Here is a 24,259-nt window from a genome sequence, read left to right on the forward strand (position 1 = left end):
ATTGTTTATTTTGCATCAGTTTGACAATAGCACAATAGATCACGATGGTGGCCATATTCAAGTTTTTATATCACCTTATTTAAACTGAAGCTCTTTTAATGTCTTGAAAATATTTATATAAGAATTTCACTTTCATAAGACTTTCAGTACATTCAGAGTAGTGGAAACCCTGGCTATTGTGTAGTGAAAAACATCCCTGAACAAAAGCAAACAGATGCTTTTGGTTGCTTTTGTTCAGGGATTCCTCCATGTTTGTTGTTGTTGTTATCATCCTTGCTGCCACGTGTCTTGTGCATCAGTGTGATCAGAGGACCAGGAACTGCTGCACTCACAAAGGTTCCCTGTTGTCTGGAGAGCAAACTGTTCAATTAAATTAAAATAAAATAAAACCATTAAATGTGATTAAAAAGATGTATATATTTACATATATATACAGAGTGATGTTTTCATATAGTTACTATAATATAGTGGCCATGTTTATGTTCTGCTTTAACAGAACAAAGACTACAAAAATGGCTGTGAATACTTGTACTCAACTGGAGGGAAATTAAATTTACCAATTTAAACTTTTGAACAAAAAGAAACTGTATTTCACAAGATGCTTGTCCACTAGAAACCTAGTGACGTCTCACTAGCTCCGGCCCGACCTTGTGTTTCAGTCGAGCTGTACTTCGTTCCTGTCTATTATCAACATCTCCTGAAAATGTAGTTAAATACTTTGCTTTCCACAAGTATAATTTCAACGTCGACTCGGTATTCCGTCCTCCCTCGTCCCATAAGTTAGTGTTGAGACAGCGTTAATGTCCCTTCCTGCGATATGTCTCGCTGATGGAAGTATTTGAATAAGGCAGATGAGCAGGAGCTCGGAGGAGATGAGGGGATTTGCACAGGGGGTTGATGGACATTTAATGGAGGCTGGTGTGGTTTGATTCATATGCATGCAGAGTTCAGAGGATTGATATTAGAGGAGGTTCAGGTGCAGTATGGAATTTTAAAATATAATTATGCTTCCACAAGCCGACATGCATAGCTGGAGTCTGTTATCAGACACCTGCGGTGAGGATGTGGAACAGAATAGATAGCGTCCCCTATATAGAACCGTATTACTGTCACTTCAAACTAACTCTCTCTTATGGATATTGTTTTATTGGGGGGGAGTCGTCGTCTTGTTCGGCGGATCTGACAGTGCAAAGGGAGATGTTGGCTGATGAATATTTACAGTATTGCGCCGTCCAAATTTAGCAAACTAATCTATTTATATTAATGGAGATTACAGAGTTTACGCAGAAGTGTGTTGCATTTCTTCGACAGAGCAAAGTGAACTAGAATTGAGTGTGTTTCCTGATCAAGTGAGCAAGTCAGGAATGTCTTCTTGTAACTGTAGCATGTTCCTCTCACAGGCTTATTAAAGTCGTGGAAATGCATGTTTATGATGCCATAATGTTGATGATAACATCCCTCATGAAACCCACCAAACTGTTTTATGTCTTTATACACAACAGTATATGTTATAAATTTTAATGTTAATAACATAAATAAAATGCTATTACTAAATAATAATATATAGAAATTATAATTGTACATGTAAATAAATGTATTTTCAATTTAAAATAGCCTGTATTATGTTTGTAATTAATAGGTTAATGAATTATAAAAAACAAATTAAACAAACCGGAAAAAGATGTTGATTAAAAACATTTCAAACGTAATAATACAGTAATAACGTAGTGACTATTGTTATTTATTATTATTATTTCTTTTCTAACAAAAAAGGAAATAATAATAATAATGAAAACATGAATAATTAACTAACAACCCAATTGCAAAAATAAATAAGTGCAACGTAAATTCACAGTATTATTGTTTAGTTATTATTCTGCTAGTCATAAATATGAACACAATATGTGGTTAATATACGAATAATTATCCCTATTATTTGCTTGTAGGTTCAGTAATAACTGCCATTTTTATGTATTTATTTTTTAGAAGAAGAGACAGGCAATTAATCCTGAAATCGAAGTCCAGCTGTTTCTTTCATATTTTTATTGAATAGCGATCTTATGTTAGGAATGAATGTCTGAAAACATCCTGCCGTTGTTCTAACTTCCTGGGTAGCAGGTGACCGTCTGGCTGTCCGTACTGTCGGCCATGTTGCCGTGACATTAAAACAGAGAGGAGGCCTGTCACCTAAGAACCAGGAGGGTCCTCCACAGTGCTCGGTTCCCCTCTCAAAAAGGTCCAGCTCGGCGCGAAGAGGCGTGGAGGGCAAGATGGAACAAATTAAGCATTCAGCGGGAAGAGAGGAGGCTGGAATGAGCTGCCACTAGTGGACTGAAGTGGGTGTTGAAACATTTTCTTCCCATAAATTAGATTTCGCTGTTGAAATGAAAGTGATGCGCCACATGCCAAGCCCCACCTCTCTGTGAGATGTTGCCCCTCGCAGAGGAAGTCAGACTGAAACAAGTCAGGTTACATAACTGCTCTCAATGCAGGAGACTATATTTGAGGAAACCTGGCTTTTTTATGTATTAAAAAACAAATTAAATAGATCAAATATAGTTGGCTGCAATGTCAATGTAGGTGTTCAGTTGGCTTCGAGCACTCTGATTTCTTCCCACAGTCCAGGAGGCGCCGTAATGATGAGATGACCACAGTTGCTCATGAACTGGGACCAAAACTGTGGGCCTGATCAGAATTACCAATTGTTCTAAACACGTATCTCTAGATAGGGGGCGCTGAGGCACCGCATTTAATATTTTCAATTAATCTTCATAAAACATGACTGTTTGGAGTGTTCAGAGTGCACGACACCACGTCACTTCTCAAATATAAGTCATTGCACCAGCAACAGCTCGGACAGGAAATGGTCACATGGGACAGATATTCATCCAACTAGCACACGAGAATCTTTTTGAGAAATTATTTTGTGACAGAAATTCTGCTTTTGCTTCCAATATTTGCTGAAAATTATGTCTGACACTGTCCTTTAAAGTGCCCTTTCTTTTATTGTAACATCACTATCCACACTTAATAGTTTCTCTCTGACCTCGTGGTGGCTGGATAAAGGGTTGCGTGTGGCCCCCAGACCCCACTTTGACCTCACATCTATATCTTTATTTCAACACAAGCATGTGAGTTAATGAAACACTTATTAATATTCCAGTCATAAATGCCAATGACGCGTGGGCCAGTGAAAAAGTGGTGCCTCACTGACCAGTGTGAAACTGACTTGGAAATAGCAGATGTATGTTGAAGGCACTGGGTCGGCGTCCGTCTCCTCGCTCCTGTCCAAAGGTCATGTTGTCGGGAGATGTCAGTTGCTTTGACCGCGCTGACTAATTTCCTATCTGGAGAGGGGAGCACATCTGGAAAGGACACAGCTGCCAACGCGGCTGTCAGGCGGCGTGTGAAAGTAGCGGGATAATTGCGCGGCGCTCTCAGATCCGATGGTCCGACGGGCTGCTGCCGTATAATGGCCCGGCTTGCTCACAGCGGGACGGCGGCAGGTGAAGCGCGAGACTTTTCTGCTCCATCCAAGGACTGACTTGTCAGAAGGTGTCATTAGAGAGACGAGGAATTCATTAGCAGGCAAGGACGCCGTGAGACAAAGTAGCAGCGGGTCCGGACGTGAGCCAGGACGGTGTCTCCAGAGCTGTGAGACTTCATGTGGTACTTTGATGGATCACCTGAAGGTTAACGTACAGCCTTTTGTGCCACTTTGTCCAAGCTAAATAAAGAGATGTCAGTGAGTTAACAGTGCTTGTTACCAAAAACATATGCATTTACGATATGAAGCAAAGCTGAAAGGCTTCATAATAATAATAAATATATATCCAGAAGTAATGGGATTTTTTTTTTTGGAGGAAATGAAAGTCAGAAAATGATCATTTTGTGTTGTCATTAATATTCATATTTTTATGCTGTTTGAAATTATTCCAGTCGTCTTACTAACTTCTAATCTATATAATATCTATCTATATTATATATATATATATATATATATATATATATATATATAATACACACCAAAAAAACATAATTTCAAACATTTAAACCAAACAATACAGTCACAAAATAGTTACTATTATTATATTTTGTTTTTGATTTTATTTTATATATATATATATATATATATATATATATATATATATATATATATGAATCAATAATCTATATATAATCTATATAATATCTATCTATATTATATATATGTATATATATATATTTTTTTTTTTTGGAGGAAATGAAAGTCAGAAAATGATCATTTTGTGTTGTCATTAATATTCATATTTTTATGTTGTTTAAAATTATTCCAGTCGTCTTACTAACTTCTAATCTATATAATATCTATATTATATATATATATATTTACATTTATATATATATATAATACACATGAAAAAAACATAATTTAAAACATTTAAACCAAACAATACAGTCACAAAATAGTGACTATTATTATATTTTGTTTTTTAATAAAAGAAAATATTTAATAAAACAATATTATACAAAAAACAACCTATATATGTATATATATAGATATATATATATAGATATAGATATATAGATATATATAGATATGTATATATATCTATATATATATATATAGATATGTATAGATAGATAGGTTGTTTTTTTTTTTGTTTTTTGTCAATTTAGGCAATTGAATTCACGCCCCTCATAATTTCCATCCATTATAAAACCAACCTAGCATCTCCACATTGTCGCTGCTCATTCATGAGGATACCTGGGAAGTCGACCCGGCGTTTGATGTCTCGCTCAATTCCAGCACCACTGGCCTCATGCATTAATAAAGCGGCCCCTCAACCTGAATACCCTCTCTACTCACTTGTCTGTTCCTGGCACCTCAGTCTGACGGCCCGGCGGCTGCCGTTCACTAACCATTGGGATTAAAGCCGTGTCCCACGATGCCTCGCTGCCGTGCTGAAAGTCACTCATGATATTTTCAGAGGGTGGTCTCGGTGGAGGGCCTCGCCTTTTGATGACGGCAGATATGTCTGGACGTGAAACTGACTTGAACCTGCCCTCGGGACGCCGTGGAAGCGGGAGCCATATGCTGCGTGCGTTGGTTCATCAGCTGAGCTCTTTCTGCCGTCTGCCTCTCTTCCTCAGCCAAGTGAAGGATTTGGGCGGGGGGGGGGGTCCATTTGAGGTCCGTTTTCCATGTGTGATATTTAGATAATGCTTTGTTTCTGCTGTGACTAGCTTACAGCCGCAGGCCCCTAACTGGAGTCTCAGTCGGCAGAATATTTTGTGACTTTTTGTTCTTCAATTCAGCTCCAGCACGCCTCTATTTGATTTAGTTTTTGCGCCGCATATGTCAGCCCTGCTGGGTTAAAGAGATATCATCGGATCTTCACTGATATCTTGGTGTCAGAACCACCCCCCCCACCATCCTCCCCGCTGTTTATCAAAAGCTTGAAGCCACCAGATGTGGACGAGGCCAGCGAGAGAATTTCGCTTCAGTTGAAACTGTCAATCATCCCCATCTGTCGCCCAATTCTGTTACCTGCCGAAATGAGACACCTGCAGCATCAGAGCAGACTCTCAGCAACTGCTGTCACATTAGCACTCACCAGAACCTTCTGAACTGCCTGCCAGAACAATTTAGCATGTAATTTCCTGCCATCACGCGGGAGATCGCGGTAAACAACACTGTGTTTGCTGGAAGGAAAAAGTCAAATGGAGGATTAATTTCATTGTTGGTGCGATTTCAGGAAGCGTGAATGAGGTTTAGTGGTTTTTAAAAGAACCGGTGTGTTGTTTTGTGTGGTGACATCCACACATTCAGTAATCTCAACAGGATTGTTGAAAATAAATAAATAAAAGACAATAAAAATATTAAATAAAGGTACTTATCAGTAGCACAATAAATCACGATGTTGGCTAAGTTCAAGTTTTTATATCACCTTATTTAAACTAAAGCTCTTTTAATGTCTTGAAAATATTTGTATCAGAATTTCAATTTTATGGGAATTTCAAGTCCATTCAGAGTAGTGTAAACCCTGGCCATTGTGTAGTGAAATACATCCCTGAACAAGGAGCTCTACTCTACTAGTACATATACATTTGACCCCCCTATTTGAAGTTTCTCTTTCAGCAAATTGATTCGAGACTCGCCAAATCCTGACTCACCAATCTGGGCGAAAAGAATCCATGAAGGCTTCAGATCGCTGTGTCGCCAGGGATACGAAACGGCGTGTAATGCCGATGTTCAGTGGACACAAAATGCAGTTCACTCGAGTCTGTGATCAATTGGACCGCAGCACATGTGAAGGTGACCCGGCTCCGAACCCAAGACGATGATGAGACATCAACCAGGTGTGAAATCTGCGCCTCGACCCCATTTTCTGACCACGGTAATGTGCTGAAAATGAGGAGACGCTGTTTTTAAATTGGGTATCGACAACCGTATAGGTCGCAACCAAGTGCTTTTTCCCTCGTATTTTCACATTGTGGTTTGGAACGTCCCGGCTGAACTCTGGTGCACTTGACTTTCTGTCGATAATTTGACACTAAAGCGATGCTTTGCAGCGACTCAGATCAGATTTTGAGCATAAAAAGACACCGTTTAACACTGTTTTCTCAAAATATGGTGACAGAAGTCTCCATTTCTGCTCACTTGTGCTTGATTCATATTTGCTATGGATTTAAGAGTTTATTGCAATGTAGCTGCTGCGTTCCTCCTCCAATTTCATGGGTTCCATTACTCCATCGCATCCATCACGAGCCGTGGCTCTGTGACATTGTGCTACATGACGGTCGCATCCGCCGCTAGCCATGGCTCCGTAACTTACATTGTGCTACAAAATGGTCACATCCGCCGCTAGCCATGGCTCCATAGCTTACATTGGGCTACAAAATGGTCACATCCGCCGCTAGCCATTGCTCCGTAACTTACATTGTGCTCCAAAATGGTCACATCCGCCGCTAGCCATGGCTCCGTAACTTACATTGTGCTACATGACGGTCGCATCCGCCGCTAGCCATGGCTCCGTAACTTACATTGTGCTACAAACTGGTCACATCCGCCGCTAGCCATGGCTCCATAGCTTACATTGGGCTACAAAATGGTCACATCCGCCGCTAGCCATGGCTCCGTAACTTACTTTGTGCTCCAAAATGGTCACATCCGCCGCTAGCCATGGCTCCGTAACTTACATTGTGCTACAAAATGGTCACATCCGCCGCTAGCCATGGCTCCGTAACTTACATTGTGCTACAAAATGGTCACATCTGCCGCTAGCCATGGCTCCATAGCTTACATTGGGCTACAAAATGGTCACATCCGCCGCTAGCCATGGCTCCGTAACTTACTTTGTGCTCCAAAATGGTCACATCCGCCGCTAGCCATGGCTCCGTAACTTACATTGTGCTCCAAAATGGTCACATCCGCCGCTAGCCATGGCTCCGTAACTTACATTGGGCTGCAAAATGGTCACATCCGCCGCTAGCCATGGCTCCGTAACTTACATTGTGCTACAAAATGGTCACATCCGCCGCTAGCCATGGCTCCATAGCTTACATTGGGCTACAAAATGGTCACATCCGCCGCTAGCCATGGCTCCGTAACTTACATTGTGCTACAAAACGGTCACATCCGCCGCTAGCCATGGCTCCGTGATTAGCATTTTGCTACACGACAGTCGCATCCACCACTAGCCATGGCACCATAACTAGCAATGTGCTACAAAATGGTCACATCCGCCGCTAGGCTCCGTGACTAGCATTACGACAGTCAGCCGCTAGCCATGGCTCTGAGACTAGCATTGTGCTACACTCTCCCACCAATATTTTTTTATTTTAAAATTATGATCAATATTGTTTACATTTGTATTTTTATGATTCCCATCGCCCCCTTCTTCTTGATCTGTGGTAGATCTGGTGACGTCGAGGTACGTCACTGCCCCCCACATGTCACAGTCACAGCTAACTCACAGCTTGACAGGTCTTTTCCTTGATCCCAGGCGAGCTTGTCGCACCCCTCCTGCAGTATATACGACTTACGTCACACGTGTTGTGTCTATTAAACGTGCTTGCTGCATCTAACCTACGACTTCTCCAGCCCATTTATGACACAGCAGCTATGCTTGAGCCGAGCAAAAAACGCCGAATGAACTCTGTGATTACATATAAATTCATTATTAATAGCGCGCGTGGACGGAGTCGCCTCTTCCTCTGTTTAATTCCACCGGACGGCTCCAGCCCAAAGGTCCCTGAGCAAAACTAAAGCTTCTGTTTTGTTTACGATTTTCCATCATGATGCACTCGGGATGGACTCTGGCCGTCAGCAGTGGAGTAAATGTTTCCTCAGTTTGTTGTCGCGCCGTTTAAACTAGGGATTCCACATGATCCTCCATTTTAAAAACATACAAATAAAGACGCATCGTGGAAAAAGTGTCCATGACAGGCGGCTTCACTCTTCTCCGCTGGGACTTGGCTATAAAGTGAGCTATAATACAGCGGATTTGTTTTCTCTTCGCTGTATTCCTGACACCATCCATGCATGTAAGCTGGACTGAGTTTTCCTTTGAGGTGACGCAGGGATTAGAGGGCGACAAGGTGCACTCAGCCCTGCTTAAGGATTTCCCTTATTATTCTTATTATCATGGACGGTTTCTCCCAGTCTCTCTGAAGCTGGCAGATTGTTCCACAGCGCTGCACAACAAAGAGCAACAAAATAGCACGTCAAAGATGACAAAGTGAATGTTTTCATCGCTGCCACGTTTGCATTATAATGCTGTTATTTGTTTGGCAATGATTGTTATGGACAACCGTGCCGCATCTGGTGTCTCACCACTGAAAGGAATCGCTCCTGAGTGTGTTGAAGTAGGCAGGAAAGTGTCATCTTCACTGCAATGAGGGCTCTTTTATTCACATATTAATGTTGCTCTACTGCCCTTTTTATGTTTATTTTTCTCTTCGGATTCATTTGAAAGTCCTCCCTTTATGTAATATAACATAGGACTAGGTCATCTGCTTAGATTTATTTGAATAAATGTTTGTCATAAACATTCTTGCACAACTGAAACTGAAACACACGAATATCTGTTAACTATATATATTTTTAAGAACTTTAAATGACTGACAAAATATGACTTAAGGCTTAAAAATGTAAATATTGTTATTTTTGTAATATTTAAAGATGTCATCTCGGACTCATTTATTATTATTTACTGTCAATAAACAAATAAATGAATGAAGTTTAGGAATATTTAAAATAAACAACAAGAAATATATTTTAAAAAATGTTATTTATTTATTTAATTATTTATTCTGTGTGTGTTTTGACAACTGTCGTTCAAAACTGTGAGCCAAGCCCTACAAATGAAGAGGGAAATATGTGAAATTAAATCAAATGTATTTAAAAAACAAAATCTATGATGTATTGAAAATATAATGTCATCCATTTTTCTAGACCATGTGAAGTGTGTAGCATTTTTTGGTTATTGAATTCAGAGATTTACTTGATATATATGCATATCTGTAAAGTAATACTTTCTCACTGGTGTATTAACCATGCAGTAGTGATGGTCTCATGAGGCTTCATGAAACTATGTTCTCATTTGCATAACCCACTGAACGGCACCTTCTTCCTCAACTCCTTGGATTTGAACAACCGATTCAATGAAACAGAGAGCGCCCCCTGCTGAGCGTTCATGAAGCATCATCAGCCCATATTACCTTTTTTCATTTTCATATATTCATTTGAAGTTATACTTGAGTTCTTAAGTTGCCGATGGTCTCCCTCATTCATCTCATAAAACTATTCTTGGTGCTGGACTTGGTTGTATGGGTTTAACACTTTGAGATAGATCCCCTCACCGGCTCTGTACATAAATAGACAGGAGTGAACTGAGAGTTGCACACCACGTTTGCTTGTCCAGATTCTGTTTACCGCCAGTATTGAAACTGCAATTGTCTGGTGTCTCTTGGTCCAAGATTAGCCCATCATTTCTTTGGCAGCGTGCCCTCACCCGGGGTTGTGTCTGCTGTGTACACAGATATACACAGAGCCCCTCAAGTCATTTCACTGACACCATTCTGTCTCATAACTCCAAGACACACAGTTGTGGCAAACTCCAGTCGTTCCATCAGAAAAAGCCGCGGGAGTGACACGCCGCTTGACTTCCTGTGTTCGACCTCCACCACTGTTTTTTTGGTGCGTCTTACTTTAACCGTCTTTACACTCATTCACCATCGCATTCCTTTGTTGACCTTTCTAAATGTCAATAGCCATTTTTACCGCCTCAAACAGGGTTTTCTTGCCCCGCCAAGATGCTGCGCAGCTGAAAGAGGATGTTGATAATCACACTCAAGAGTAGGAGGGGTTTTTTTTTTCTGTCCCCATTAAGAGGAGTGATGTGCATCATTGCAAGGAGCCACAATCTCATTTGGTCCTGGGAGCCATTGAGAGTCCTCAATGTGTTAGCGGACGTCGCCCCTGAGACCACCGCAGTCTTTATGAGGGCGTGTTTATCCAGCCAGATATGGCCGTCCTCATGTCCCGCCGAAGGTAATAACCCGTAATTACATTACTTTTCAGATAAAGAATGATTAGATACACCTGGATTAGCACCATGATTTAAACTGCGACCGATGGCTGTTCTGGGGCCATGAGTCGCCATATTGACGCCAGAGTGAGGTCAGAAAATAACCTCCCTGTAATACTGTATTTCTGTCATCAGCGACTGCTGCGGTCTTTCTATTATTCTAGTCATATTTTCACAATATCACTGGAATTTATTAGGAATTTGGTGTTTAAAAAGCGGGACACTTCCTCATGTGATATGCTAGGAGGCTTCACGAAACAGTGCCCTTCTGAGTCTTCACGAAGCATCATCAGCCCATATTACCTTTTTTCATTCACAATTTGAATGTGACTTTGATTTATATATTCATTTTAAGTTATACTTGAGTTCTTAAGTTGCCAGTGGTCTCCCTCATTCATCACATGAAACCATTCTTAGTGCTGGACTTGGTTGCATGGGTTTTGAGGTGAACACTTTCAGACAGATTCCCCTCGCTGGTACTCTGTACCTGTATATTTTGCTCAATATATTTCTGCCATACCTGAGTACGGAGTATTATTATTGGAGTACATGACAGTTTGATGTTGGCTCCATTGAAAAGTTCACCAGGACTTTTAATTACAGCCACTCTTTAACCCGCACTGAAAGTGGATCCTGACAAGCTCTTGTGACGCCGGGCGCACGCCGCGCCGCTGTCGACGTGACTGGCCTTTCTCTCCGCCGGCTTCATGGGCTCCAGCCAAATCACTAATGCTTCATTAGCAGATTAAAAGATCCAATTAGGAGATCTCCTCCGTCTCCAACCACGGCCTCCACTGACATGTCCCGGGTAAATGAGCTACCCACCAGCCAACTTAACCTTGTTTCTTTCTCCCCACCACAATGGCCACCCGTGATTGACTCACCAGACGCGTTCCATTTGGTTCATTATTTTGCTGTAATTCAATTTCATGAAGCTCAAGATGGAACATTGGAAGCCCGGTATCTTCTTTACACTTTGGAGGAAACGTGGCCGAGCTCTGCAGCAACATGAAGAGCCATGCATGTGCTGGATTTTGCCATTCCATGCCGACCACATTTAAACTGCGACCAGGCCAACCACTGCTTTGTCCCGAAGCTCTGACATGTTTTTCGGCAAATGAAATTTTTGAAATTTGTCCAGTTTTATAGGAAGTGATCCATTTTATTTATACAGTGGTACCTCGGTTCTCGACCACAATCCGTTCCAGACGGCCGTTCGAGAAGCGATTTGTTCGAAATCTGAATCGATTTTTCCCATTACAATGAATGTAAAAAGAAATAATGGGTTCCAAGCCTTAAAATAGTCTTTTGTAGGAGTGAATGTAGAGTGTCTGCTGCAGGTGGCTGTTCCTCTATGTGTGTGGCCGCTGCATGTGGGAGGGGTTGCCGAGTGAGTGACGTCTCTCCAGAAGTGAAGAGGTGCCCGGTGCGTGTCCAGCTCTGAATGTGCGCTTCTGTGCAGTTTGGCTGTGACAAAGTCATAAACCAAGTCACACTCTGTCCCAGACTCGCCTCATCCCTGTCCCAGCTCCAGCCCACAACAAGACATCAAACCCTGGAGTGAGCGCTCACTCTACCACGGTCCAGTGCGGAGACAGGAAAGATTTTTTCATGAGTCAGTCTTGATGGTGAACCCCGTTTTCTAGTAGTCACTAGTTTCAAAGTGATCCTTGTGCATTTATAAGCCAGGTCTTTCTGCGCTGCAGACAGCACCAGTGCACCCGAGGCCTATATTCCAGTGCGGCTTATAGTGCGGAAAATACGGTATATGTTTGAGATTGTCATCTTTTTCAGAGCATTTTGTCAGTGCAACACAGATTACTGCTGATTTTCCACAGCTGCTCTGCTGGCTCCGCTTCAAGATTGGAATCTGCTTTTTTTTTCTTTTCTACCAAACAAAACTTTAGTTCACAGGGATGGAAATAACACACAATTTGTTTGGAGAGAGGAAGAATCAGGGGCACTTTTCCAACTTCACTGTACTTCATTGTCTTTTTGAAGAGACCTAGAGAAAGTAATTCAAATTAAAATGTGACTCATCTGCTTGTGCAATTATGAGTCACGTTGCGCCGCGGTTTTCATTTCCATCGATCTTCACCCACTTTCCTAACCCAGAGTGAAGTTAAAACACTGTTGCCTGAATGTTTTCCAACTCAGCAACTTGATTTATGTTGATCCAACTTGGGGTGGCTAACCTTTCCTTAAGACCTCTTTTGGTTTGAAACCAGTTTTAGCTGCTCCGTTCGCTTCCTTCAGGATGAATTCACGGCGATGGGGAAGTGTTGGGACACAGATCTAATAAATTATGGAGAGCTTTGCCTGCTGGCTCAATTCTTTTCTGTCACAACTTTGTGTTGGAGGAAACTCATTAGCTCTCTCGCTTCTTCTCAAACTTCCCTACCAGGGCCGACCATTTTGGTGTCTTGGAAATCCTTTATTCATACGTGTATACGTCATAGGAAAGATCATTTACGGTGAAATGTTGCCCTTAAACATCAGTGTTACGCTTTATCACGGCGGGAATAATACTGTTGAATTGGGTTGCTGCAACCGAAAATACACCGTTTTTACAGTGGTATTTTTTGAGTAGAAGAGTTACTTAAATGTATTGGATGAAAAAGTACGTGGCATGCAGTACTCTGTGTTTATCACATATCATATTGATTTATGTTTTCGCTCGTTCATACACTCAGTGAGATCATTCTAGTGAGGGAGGGGCTTATGGCTGCACACGTGAGTGAGCGTGCTCCGCTGTACCGTCATAATGTTGCCTGCAGCTCTCTCTCTGCTGCAGCACCAGTACCTGGGATGCAGTATCGATGTGGTGGTTTTCTCAGCCCCAGGACACCAGTGTTGTCATCTAGTGCTTTGATTCAGTTGAATGACGGACTTCACGCGGACGGCTTTAACCCGCACTGCCCCCGACAGATGAGCCGTCAAGCCGCTGCTGTTGTTGCAGGGTTCCTTCAGGCGGTGTCGACAGGTGCCGCGCAATTTGTGGAGATGTGTGATGGTCCTGCCATGAAATCCAGAACGTGTCCTCGGCATGTGGCTGAGAGATGACATTCCAAGGGGTTTTTTTTTTTTTGACAATATAAAAATCCAACCATCATCATAAAAAGTTAAAGTTTTAATCTCTGAAGAAATGTGTAACGTATATATTTTTTTGTAATATACTGTATATTTTCAATATGAATTAATTGAGATTGCCTGATATAAACAGTTAATGTTATGGCTGTTCCATTACACTGTATCACCATATAACTATGTTAAGAATAAACCACTTGCTAAAATTAAGTAGCGTAACGCTAACCCAACCCTAACAGCCCCCTGATTTACACCAAAGCAGGGTGCGGGGTGGGATTATTTTTGTCACGCGGCAAGTCGTATTAGTGCCCAACAAGTATAAAATGCAGAATAAAACACTGTTTGTAGACAGAAAACTGAGCAAAAATAATGAAATATTTGACTGGAAGTGGCCACAGTACAAGCACAAGGAAAAGTCGTTGGATGCCTGGAGCCTAGCTTGGACTTGTTCAGTGAAATATTCGGCTTTGAATATGACTTTTTCTGAAGGCTAAGAATGTGAAACGGTTGAAGATGAAGTTATGCTGTCGAAGACAAGAATCTTAAGTCTGACCCAAAGTTTGCAATGGAAGAAAAGTCACGATGATGATGATGATGGCTGGGTATCCTCACTGTTCACTGCAATGTCTGCCATATATATATATAATATATATATATATATATATATATATATATATTTTTTTTTTTTTTTTTTTTTTATGTGGCGCTTGAAACGTTATTAGTTTTTTCATCTCTCAACTCTTAAGACGATTCTGTGTGATGCCATCTCCGGCATTGTGAGGAGTCTAAAGGCCCATTTATGCTCCCTTTTTTTTTCATTCCTAACAAGCAGTGTTTGACCATGTCTCCACCAAGTCCCGAGACCCGGTGAAGGAAAACATCGGGTCCAGTATGTGCTGCTTGTGGAACGTACTCGCTGTCACTATGCACCGTCACTGTTTACTCCACAACTTTCAATGGAAACCCGCCCACAAATGAGGCTCAGACTATCAGCTTGTGCAAAGTAGTAACTACATCAGGCACTGCATTGACAGACCGGTTTAAGTGCAGCAATGTCACAGCGTTACAGTGGAGTGAACTGATTTCAAGTGCAGCCACGATCCTGAAACCAATGTCAAGAAGACGCCAATGAAAAGTTCAGACCACGATTCCAACAACATTTCAGTTCTGTTCATGTCCATTCATATTCCGCTGGATACGACTGGAGAAAAAAATCACCTTAGCTGTTCAGAAGCTACAGCTCTACTTTGCGTCCTGATGAGAACCATTTCTACATTGTTTCCCCGACAGTTCTGACATACAAGTGCAGGAAAAAAAGCCTTTTAACATGCAGCCCTGGCTGCTCTACACTGACCCCTGCAATCTGAGGTTCCGCACGCCGCGCGAGATAATCACACAAATGTACTGTATTTGACTGTGTGACAGTAATTGCCAGTAAAGCGATCCTCGCTGAAATGACATTGGAATTGCTTGATGTGTCACCACCGGCGCTGAGTGCTCACAAGAAATGACAGGCGAGACGGTGGCCGCTGTGTTCGCCTATCATCAGTCACATAAACAGTCATCTGAGTGTAGAAGCTTCGGCGAGATTGTTCTGTTAAATACTCTTGACCCGCTGATGCTGGTTTTAAGGAAAAGATGGATTTTCACTGATGGATGGTTTTCACAAGTCGCTGTTGCGTTAAAACCGGTCATCGGAAGCAAGCACAACAAAAGATGTGGTTGAGTGGCTGTTTATCCCTTCCCTTCTGCGGATTGACAAATAATCACAGCGCCATCTCCTGTTCTGAGGCCGTGCCTTCTAAAGTTAGTGTTCTCTGTATCCATCAATGTGCTGCCAAAGGCGAAGCAAACCTAATGCAGAAGGGCCGGCTGACTGTAGGGGTCACTCTGGGATGCACAAGTCCATTTGCAAATCGACGCTGTTTGATGCCGAGGTAGTGTTGACAGAGCTGACGTGGAAGCAACCAGCTTGGTGGACTAGTCCAAAAAAAGTTAAGTAATTCCACCTGGTTACGAAGCTGTTTCTCATTTACAGTTTGCCTTTTTTCTCCAAGCAACAACCCTGTAGCGGGGTGCAGCGTGGCATTATTTTTGTCTTGAGGCAAGTCGTATTAGTGCCCAGCAAGTAAAAAATACAGATGAAAATACTGTTTGTAGACAGAAAACTGAGCAAAAATAATGAAGTATTTGACTGGAAGTGGCCACAGTACAAGCACAAGGAAAAGTCGTTGGATGCCTGGAGCCTAGCTTGGACTTGTTCAGTGAAATATTCGGCTTTGAATATGACTTTTTCTGAAGGCTAAGAATGTGAAACGGTTGAAGATGAAGTTACGCTGTTGAAGAGAAGAATCTTAAGTGTGACCCAAAGTTTGCAATGGAAGTAAAGTCACATCTCATTTAGATATGACGACATCACCGGGCGGACTTAGCCAATTACGTGACTTTTTACATTTATTATGGTTATTTTTTTAATCCACTGCCGAGTGCCGTCCTCGGCTGATAATGGCTGGGTGTCCTCACTGTTCACTGCCACTGTATCCTATATCTTTTTTTTACATTCCTGACAAGTGGTGTTTGACAAGGAGTCAAAATTGAGTGTATATATATATATATGTATATATATATATATATATATATATGTATATATATATATATATATATATATATATATATATATATATATATATATATATATATATATATATATATATATATATATATATATGTGTGTATATATGTGACGCTTGAAGAGCTGGACACGCACCGGTCTTTTCGTCTCTCAACTTTATTGACAGAGTAACAGAACTCTTAAGACGATTCTGTGTGATGCCATCTCCGGCATTGTGAGGAGTCTAAACCCGTCAGAGGAAAGCACGGACAGAAGGCTACATCCGTATCCTGATCCGTACCTTACGGCCTTAACACTACATTTATCGCCAAAAGCAAAAACAAAGAAGCAGGAAGTAGGGGGCGCTGAGGAGGCGGTGCTTAACTTAACAACTAAATTCAACCTGCCTTTTATAGCGCATTCCATTGGATTTCGTTTTTGTACAGTTCTTATTATCGAGTCATACAAATACGTCTGTGTTTTGGGGGAGTATGATATGTATTAATGGCCTGTCTAAGTTTCGAGCCCTGCCTTGGAACAAATGGAACTGGGAAGTCAAAGACCCGCTGTGGCATTTTGACTTGCATCAGTTTGTTGTTCAACAATCTTCCAGGAGTTGCCTGCTTTGCACCACCATTGCTCAGCACCCTCTGGGCCTCCGGAGCCGTCTGGTGATGTCAGTCTCCCACACGACTCCAGTCTGGGAAACACGCTCCAGTATAGTGTGGGGTGTCCCCAGAGAGACGTTTACATCCATCACACCTCCCCCAGAGACAGACCACCAGACTTTCACACTCACCGTGCCCGTGGATTATACTGCTCACTGTTAGCGTCATGAACATTCACTGAATCTTATCCTTCATGATAATGTCCCATGCGTATGAAATGAAGTGTCAGGTGCTCAGAAAGCTCCATGTCATCATGAATTCCATGTTATTTAGCAACAAGATTGCCGCTCTCTTTCATTTAATCTACACAAAACTCAAGCATTTCATCCCTGCGCTCGCGATCTATGGAGTTTGATGGGCAGTTCCCTCCCTGCTCCGCCATCATTACCTCAGGTTGTTGAAGTCAGGTCGTGTGGCCGGCCGCTAACGTTACCCCACATGCTACCTTTTTTTCTTAATAAGCTGTGTTTTTTTTTTACCCCTTTCCTGGACCTCACTCAGAACCCCCCCCTGGGTCCAGAAACAGGCTGGAGTGTGGAGCGGTTTGAGTGAGTTTTACTCCAGCTAATGGATAGTGGGAGCTGCTGGTGGGCCCCACGTGCGCCGCTTGCTAAACTGGGACTATTGTCTCTCTTGTCCTGGCTGCTCTCTCGCCGCCACTGCCTCCAAATGACAGATAGAAGACATTAGCTGCTGAGTGAAGGTTAAAGGGAATGGGAACTTAATCGCTAAGAGCACTAATGTAATCATTAGTTACGATCGTGAATACAGATTTCATTTCAGGTCGCATCGCCAAACATCATTTTCTCTGCCCGCTCTATTTCCCGCTACATTCACGGCACAAGTGAAAAGATTAGCTCCTTTTCTGTGCCATGAAAAGACGATCACTGCCTGGAATGGACCTGAGCTCGGTTCTGATCAATAACCGTCCAGTGGCTGTAACAGAATGAGAGTTTGTCGAGTTGCCGTACTTCTGTTTCACATGTATATAACCATCTTTTGTTACGTTTATTTCGTCACTTTCGTCTGTTTATTTCATCACATTCCCGGTGGCCTTTCTTCGTGGAGTTTGCATGTTCTCCCTGTGTCCGCAAGTATTTTCTCCAGGTGCTCCAGTTTCCTCCCACAGTCCAAAAACACGCTCTTTTAGGGCTCAGGTTAATTCTAGCTCTACTTCTACTACTGCAGCTGCTTCTCCTCCCATCAATAGTACTAAAAGCTCTACAACGTAAACAGACTCTGCTTCTACTCCTATCTGTTCCTGCTACTACTTCTTACTAGGACTAGTCTCACTGGCATTACTAGTGTTACTGCTGACTAGTAACACTAATAGTACCAGTATTACTGGTAGTACTAGAAAGACTAATAGTAGCTATGTTCCTACTTACTCTAGGCTAATAGTACAACTAGTAGTACTAGTAAGACTAGTAGCACTAGTACTTCTGGTAAACATATTTTGTTTGTCTTCTTATAGTACTTTTGACAATTCTGGGCTGCTCGTACTACTGTTGATATTTTTTTTACTTCTGTACGATAGTGTACTAGTGCACTACTAAACCAAAATTGTGTACTAGTACTGCAAGGTTTTGCGCTAGTAGAGCTAAAATAGATTTGATATCACTGATAAATGGCTTTCCGTATATTACAACTACTATTATAATATTACATCTGTGAATATTGCAATGACACTTGCTGTCATTACTAGCCATGACTGTAACTATGATCACAACCACTGCTGCTCCTTCTACTTTAGTTGATATTGCTATTACACATATGTGTGAGTGAATGGTTGTTAGTCCGTGTGTGTGTTGCCCCCAGTGACCCTCCTCTGGAGGACAAAGTGGAATAGAAGATGCATGTATGTAGGAAGATGTTGAGGTTGCAACTGCCAGGCAGAAGGTGGAGCGGAAGGCCAAAGAGGAGGTTTATGGAGGTGGTGAAGGAGGACATGAGGTTTGTAGGTTTGAGAGAAGAGGAGGCAGAGGACAGGGGGAGATGGAGGAGGATGATCCGCTGTGGCCACCCCTGAAGGGAGAAGCTGGAAGCCAAAGAAGAAGAGGACTATTTTTGTATTTTCGTCCGTGTGATCGTTGGGCAAGAGAAAGCTCAGAAATCATTGTATATTTTAGCTTATATTCAAAAGCTATCATAAATATATTGTTTTCAAGCACTGCAAAACTGTTCTGATGTTGATTCCAAACGGGACTTGGTCCCAAAATTCTGCTTCACCCTAAAAAGGAAACTGTCTTTGCCTGAAACAAAAAACAAACAGATGTTTGGAAGTTGTGCTCCAGTCAACAGCAATGGTTCTTTGAATGCAGTAAGCATGGGTAGAACTAGAAAATATTTTCTGCAATCACATTTGCATGTAAATTCTCTGATGCTCCAGAGTTTTTTTTTTCTCTGATTGACAGTTGCAATCATTTTTATCCCAATTATGTATGTTTTACGATTTAATTTCCTCAGTTTTATTTGAATAATTTTCCCGTACTGTTATTGCTCATTCCTTTTTGTTTTTTTTTAAAGCAATCCATAAATAAAACAAGGCCTGAATAAACAGAACACGCAGCCCAAAATAAACTGCACCTCTGTCGTGGAACATTATGTCACTGTGACGATTTAAAGATGGTTTTTAATGTCCACTTCACAAATCCTTCAGGCCAATTCCAGAGAAACCTTTACAAGAACATCAGGATGAGATTTTAGAAACTCATTGTTTTCTAAACCCGTCTTCAGTTTTATTTGTCTTGAAAGCATTTCAACTACATGAACCAAAAACAAATAATGAATAACCATAATCTTCCCAAAGAGATGGCAGTCAAGTGCCGCTTTTAGTGTCCAAATCTGCACCGCGGCTTTTTATGGCCGACATCTGACGCTGACTGAATGATTCATAATCTGTCGCGGCTCGTCCTCCTTTCAGCGGCTGAAATGCATGTGTTTGTTGCAGACTCTCGAGCTGGGGAGGGGGCGCCCAGAACGGTGGACCACGCCGTGATCGGAGGAGTGGTGGCTGTGGTGGTCTTCGCCATGCTCTGCCTACTCATCGTCCTGGGACGCTACTTTGCAAGACACAAAGGTATTGAGCGAGCATCCTGCTAATAACGCCACTTGCAGTCATTCAACTGAAACGCCGCCCTTTTAAGAGCCGCTGCTAAATCTATAAAACAGCTCTTTAATATGTGGTTTCAAGGACAAACTTTGGAGCTAAAGGCAGAGGAGGATTTGTATTACCACCAGCAGCAAGTGTTTCTCTGGACCGGCTTAAACAGGAGTCCAGTAATCGTCTTATAATGAGACTTATTTGATCCAGACGTGCTTGACACAGCAAAATTCCAGGGAAGAGTCCCGCAGGACCGCCGGACTTCTTCCTCCTCCGTCACTCATAATGCGGTATTAAAGCACATTTGTGGGGCTACAGCGTCTTCACACCAACTCAGTGATCAGGCAGAATAGAGGAGCGGCTCAGCTGTCAGATTAGTACAGATCTGTGGACGCACAAATACTCTGAAAACACACTCCGTCTTCGGTGTTGATGCAGCACACAGAGCTGCGGGATTTGGTTCCTACACGTAGATGTGATAACAAAGTTTGCTTTCCTTTGCTCTCGAGTAACTTAACTGCGCTAATTCTGTCACTACTCTTACTGAACAACTACTTCCACTGTCACTGCAACTTCTACTTCTACTGCTGCAGCTGCTTCTCCTCCCATCAATAGTACTAAAAGCTCTACAACGTAAACACACTCCGCTTCTACTCCTATCTGTTCCTGCTACTACTTCTTACTGGGACTAGTCACACTGGTATTACTAGTGTTACTGCTGACTTGTAACACCCAGTGGTACTGGTAACACTAATAGTACCAGTATTACTAGTAGTACTAGTAAGACTAATTGTACCTATGTTACTACTTACTCAAGACTAATAGCACAACTAGTAGTACTAATAAGACTAATTGTACCTATGTTTCTACTTACTCTAGACTAATAGCACAACTAATAGTACTAGTAAGACTAATTGTACCTATGTTACTACTTACTCAAGACTAATAGCACAACTAGTAGTACTAATAAGACTAATTGTACCTATGTTACTACTTACTCTAGACTAATAGCACAACTAATAGTACTAGTAAGACTAATTGTACCTATGTTTCTACTTACTCTAGACTAATTGTACAACTAGTAGTACTAATAAGACCAATTGTACTTATGTTACTACTTACTGTGGACTAATAGTACAACTAGTAGTACTAGTAAGACTAATTGCACCTATGTTTCTACTTACTCTAGACTAATAGTACAACTGGTAATACTAGTAAGACCACAGTAGTAGCACTAGTACTTCTTGTAAACACATTTTGTTTGTCTTCTTATAGTACTTTTGACAATTTTAGGCTGCTCGTACTACTGTTGATATTTTTTTTACTTCTGTACTATAGTGTACTAGTGCACTACTAAACCAAAATTGTGTAGCACGGCAAGGTTTAGTGCTGGTAGAGCTAAAATAGATTTGATATCACTGATAAATGGCTTTCCGTATATTATCCGTAACTACTATTATACTATTACATCTGTGAATATTGCAATGACACTTGCTGTCATTACTAGCCATGACTGTAACTATGATCACGACCACTGCTGCTCCTTCTACTTTAGTTGATATTGCTATGACATCATTTCTACTACGATTGTGACTACTATTACCACTACTGGTACCACTACCGCTTCTGCTGCTGCTTTTACTTAAATTGTATATTGCACTTGCTTTCTTTACTGCTGCAACACACGGTTACCACAACTGCTACTATTAATACTACCATTACTTTTTCTGTCGATACTAAGACGACTACAAACTAATACCACTACTAGCACTAGCTAGCTGTGGATCCTGCTATAGAAGGAAGCAGCTCAATTTCTATCGTACCTGCAGTAATGGTAACTACTACTGAATACTACACCTGAAGCTCACACGATTCCTCTTCCAACTTTCCTGCTCCAGATTATTTTCAGTTATTTAGTGGCCGCGGCGTTTCGCTGGAGTCGTGTTTCAGTGTTCCTAACAAAAGCATGTTCGATTGAAGCAAAACAAAGGCTGACTCACCTGCTTCACCACTAGAGAAACCTGCACCTCAACAAGAGCAATCTGCTTCCGACAGACTCCCTCTTATGTGAAATGAGCCACGCCATCTCTTCACTCCAGCGGCTGATGTTGTTGAGTTAAACAGCACGCAGTTGTGCCGAGCAGATATCTCTTATGTCGCGCTCATATAATTGCAGTCCCTGGCAGATTTCACACTTGGAGATTTCTGCTGCGGCAGGGATCCGAATGGGAAATGAACCGCCGTCGACAAGAGTCACTGTAAACCATGCAATTTGAAGGTGCCAAGGAGACGTGCTGTTAGGAAGCAGTGATCGTAAACGTAAGCGACTTTGGAGCGTAAAGAAGCTCGGGCTGCTCTCAGCGCCGCTGTCACTCTCGTCGCATGGACCTGAGCTCACAAACCAGTCCTGAGCTTGTTCTGTCGCGACGGAAGCAGCTGCCGTCCGCTGACTCCTGCAGCACGTGTGAAGGCGCGGCGTCGCAGCTCCACGTTTCTCTGACTTTGTTCATCTCCTTTAGTTCCGTTGACCATATGGCTTCATCGCTGGAGACTTTCTGATGCTGATTTGCAGATTTGCTAAGTAGCCACCAGCCAGATGGAAAATGAAAAATAAATTCAATTAAAGTTAAATAACTCCTTCTCTTATTTCAGTTGTTTTGCTAGGAATATTTGTTGCATGTTATTTATTATAATTGGAATGTATTTATTCATGTTTAAATACACCTGAAGGCATTTAAATAGCTTTTCTATATTCTAATATATTCTATTTATAATGTGTTATTTGGGGTGGATTGTGCTTTGAGGAATTCAATTTTAAATAACTGCATTATACAAGAATGACCAAATTTATGTTCAGCTTGTTTTTATTTTGTCCACATAATTCTGTTCAGTTTTATTTATTTATTTCTGTATTTTCTACTTATTTATTTCATGTATTCATTTTTTTTTAGTTTTTTTTTTCGTCACCAGACATGATTTTATATGATGAAGGATGGATGTAGATTGGTAATATAAAAAAAAAATTACAATATTAAGACAAAGGGAAACACCATTATAGCTCCTCATCTTCAGAGTTCAACCAGATAAATGTACACAAGCGGCCTTACTTGGCCCACAGACCGGATCAGTCTCCCTCCATTGCTTTATTTACAAGGCTTTTTTTTACTTTATTGGAGGTGCGGTTTTAACAATTTGGTTTTGAGGATTCGTCCCCTCATATATACACACACAGATGATGTGTTGTGTCTCCATCAGACCTGTCTCTGTCGGAGCCGCGTCTCTCCATATACCTGCCCATGAAGCCTCTGTGGCACTGGGATGTGAATAAATCTTGCAAATGAGCTCTGAAGTGGCTCGCGCTTCCCTTTTTCTCGCGGAACTTGACAAGGTTAATTTCAAGGTGCGAGGGCTGATGGAGATCATCTCAAATCCCTGATTTTCATGTGCCAGTCTGGGCGGCGGGCGAGGGACAGCGGTGCGTCACCGGAATATTGCCGGGCTCGTGCGGGCGGCCGCAGCGTGGAGGATTTGCATAATGTGGCGCCGCAGGACGTGGAGACATTATCATCTTTGTTTTACGTGAGCGGCACTCGGTTATCCCGCCCCTGACACGATCCCTGCTCCTCTGCTCCTCAGGTACCTACTTCACACACGAAGCCAAAGGAGCGGACGACGCGGCGGACGCTGACACGGCCATCATCAACGCCGAGGGCGGCCACAGCAACTCGGACGAGAAGAAAGAGTACTACATCTAATCCACCCTGAAGACTCCGCCGTCCTCTTTGGGGGCGCGGGGTGTACGTCTGGGGCGGGGGAAGAAGGGAGGATTGAAAGAGTGAAAGTAGAAGGTCCCAGGAGGGGGGTTTTCCAGACAGCCTGATTTTAAACAGTCGTTTAGTCTAGTCTGCAGATTTAGGTGGAATGTTTTGTGTGTAAAAAGACAAAAAAAGGACAAAAAGTGGGCGGGTTTTCATGGGACGGGTGGGCGCGGGACAGGGAGGGAGGGGGGGGCCAGATGTTTCCACTGTAGAGAGCTTCACTATTTCGCACCTCCTCTCCACGGCGACACAAATTTTCTTCACTTCCACCATTCTCTCAGAAAATTCTGTGCCTTGTTGGGATTTTTTCGTTTTTTTCAGACACCATTTGTTTTGTACGGCGGATGGTTCCATTGAAGACCAACAAGGAAGGGTGGTTTGAGTCTGAGTGGGACGGA

General features: G+C 42.0%; 1 protein-coding gene across 6 annotated transcripts in view; it reads left to right on the plus strand.

Annotated features, from left to right (window-relative positions):
* Positions 1-24,017, plus strand: part of cadm1a (cell adhesion molecule 1a) — a 277,911-nt gene extending 253,894 nt beyond the window's left edge. For 4 of the 6 annotated variants that reach the window (XM_053846562.1, XM_053846564.1, XM_053846565.1 and 1 more), the window contains 2 exons: positions 19,891-20,019; positions 23,680-24,015. In XM_053846562.1, the coding sequence (XP_053702537.1) occupies positions 19,891-20,019; positions 23,680-23,798 (248 nt within the window). In that variant the 3' untranslated portion in view covers positions 23,799-24,015. Of the gene's footprint in view, positions 1-19,890; positions 20,020-23,679 lie in introns of all 6 variants that reach the window. The other 2 variants (XM_053846566.1, XM_053846563.1) reach the window with 2 other exon arrangements.
* Positions 24,018-24,259: the final 242 nt, after the last annotated feature.

This window comes from Synchiropus splendidus, chromosome 17 (assembly GCF_027744825.2).
Source record: "Synchiropus splendidus isolate RoL2022-P1 chromosome 17, RoL_Sspl_1.0, whole genome shotgun sequence".
NCBI classification, from domain to species: Eukaryota; Metazoa; Chordata; class Actinopteri; order Syngnathiformes; family Callionymidae; genus Synchiropus; species Synchiropus splendidus.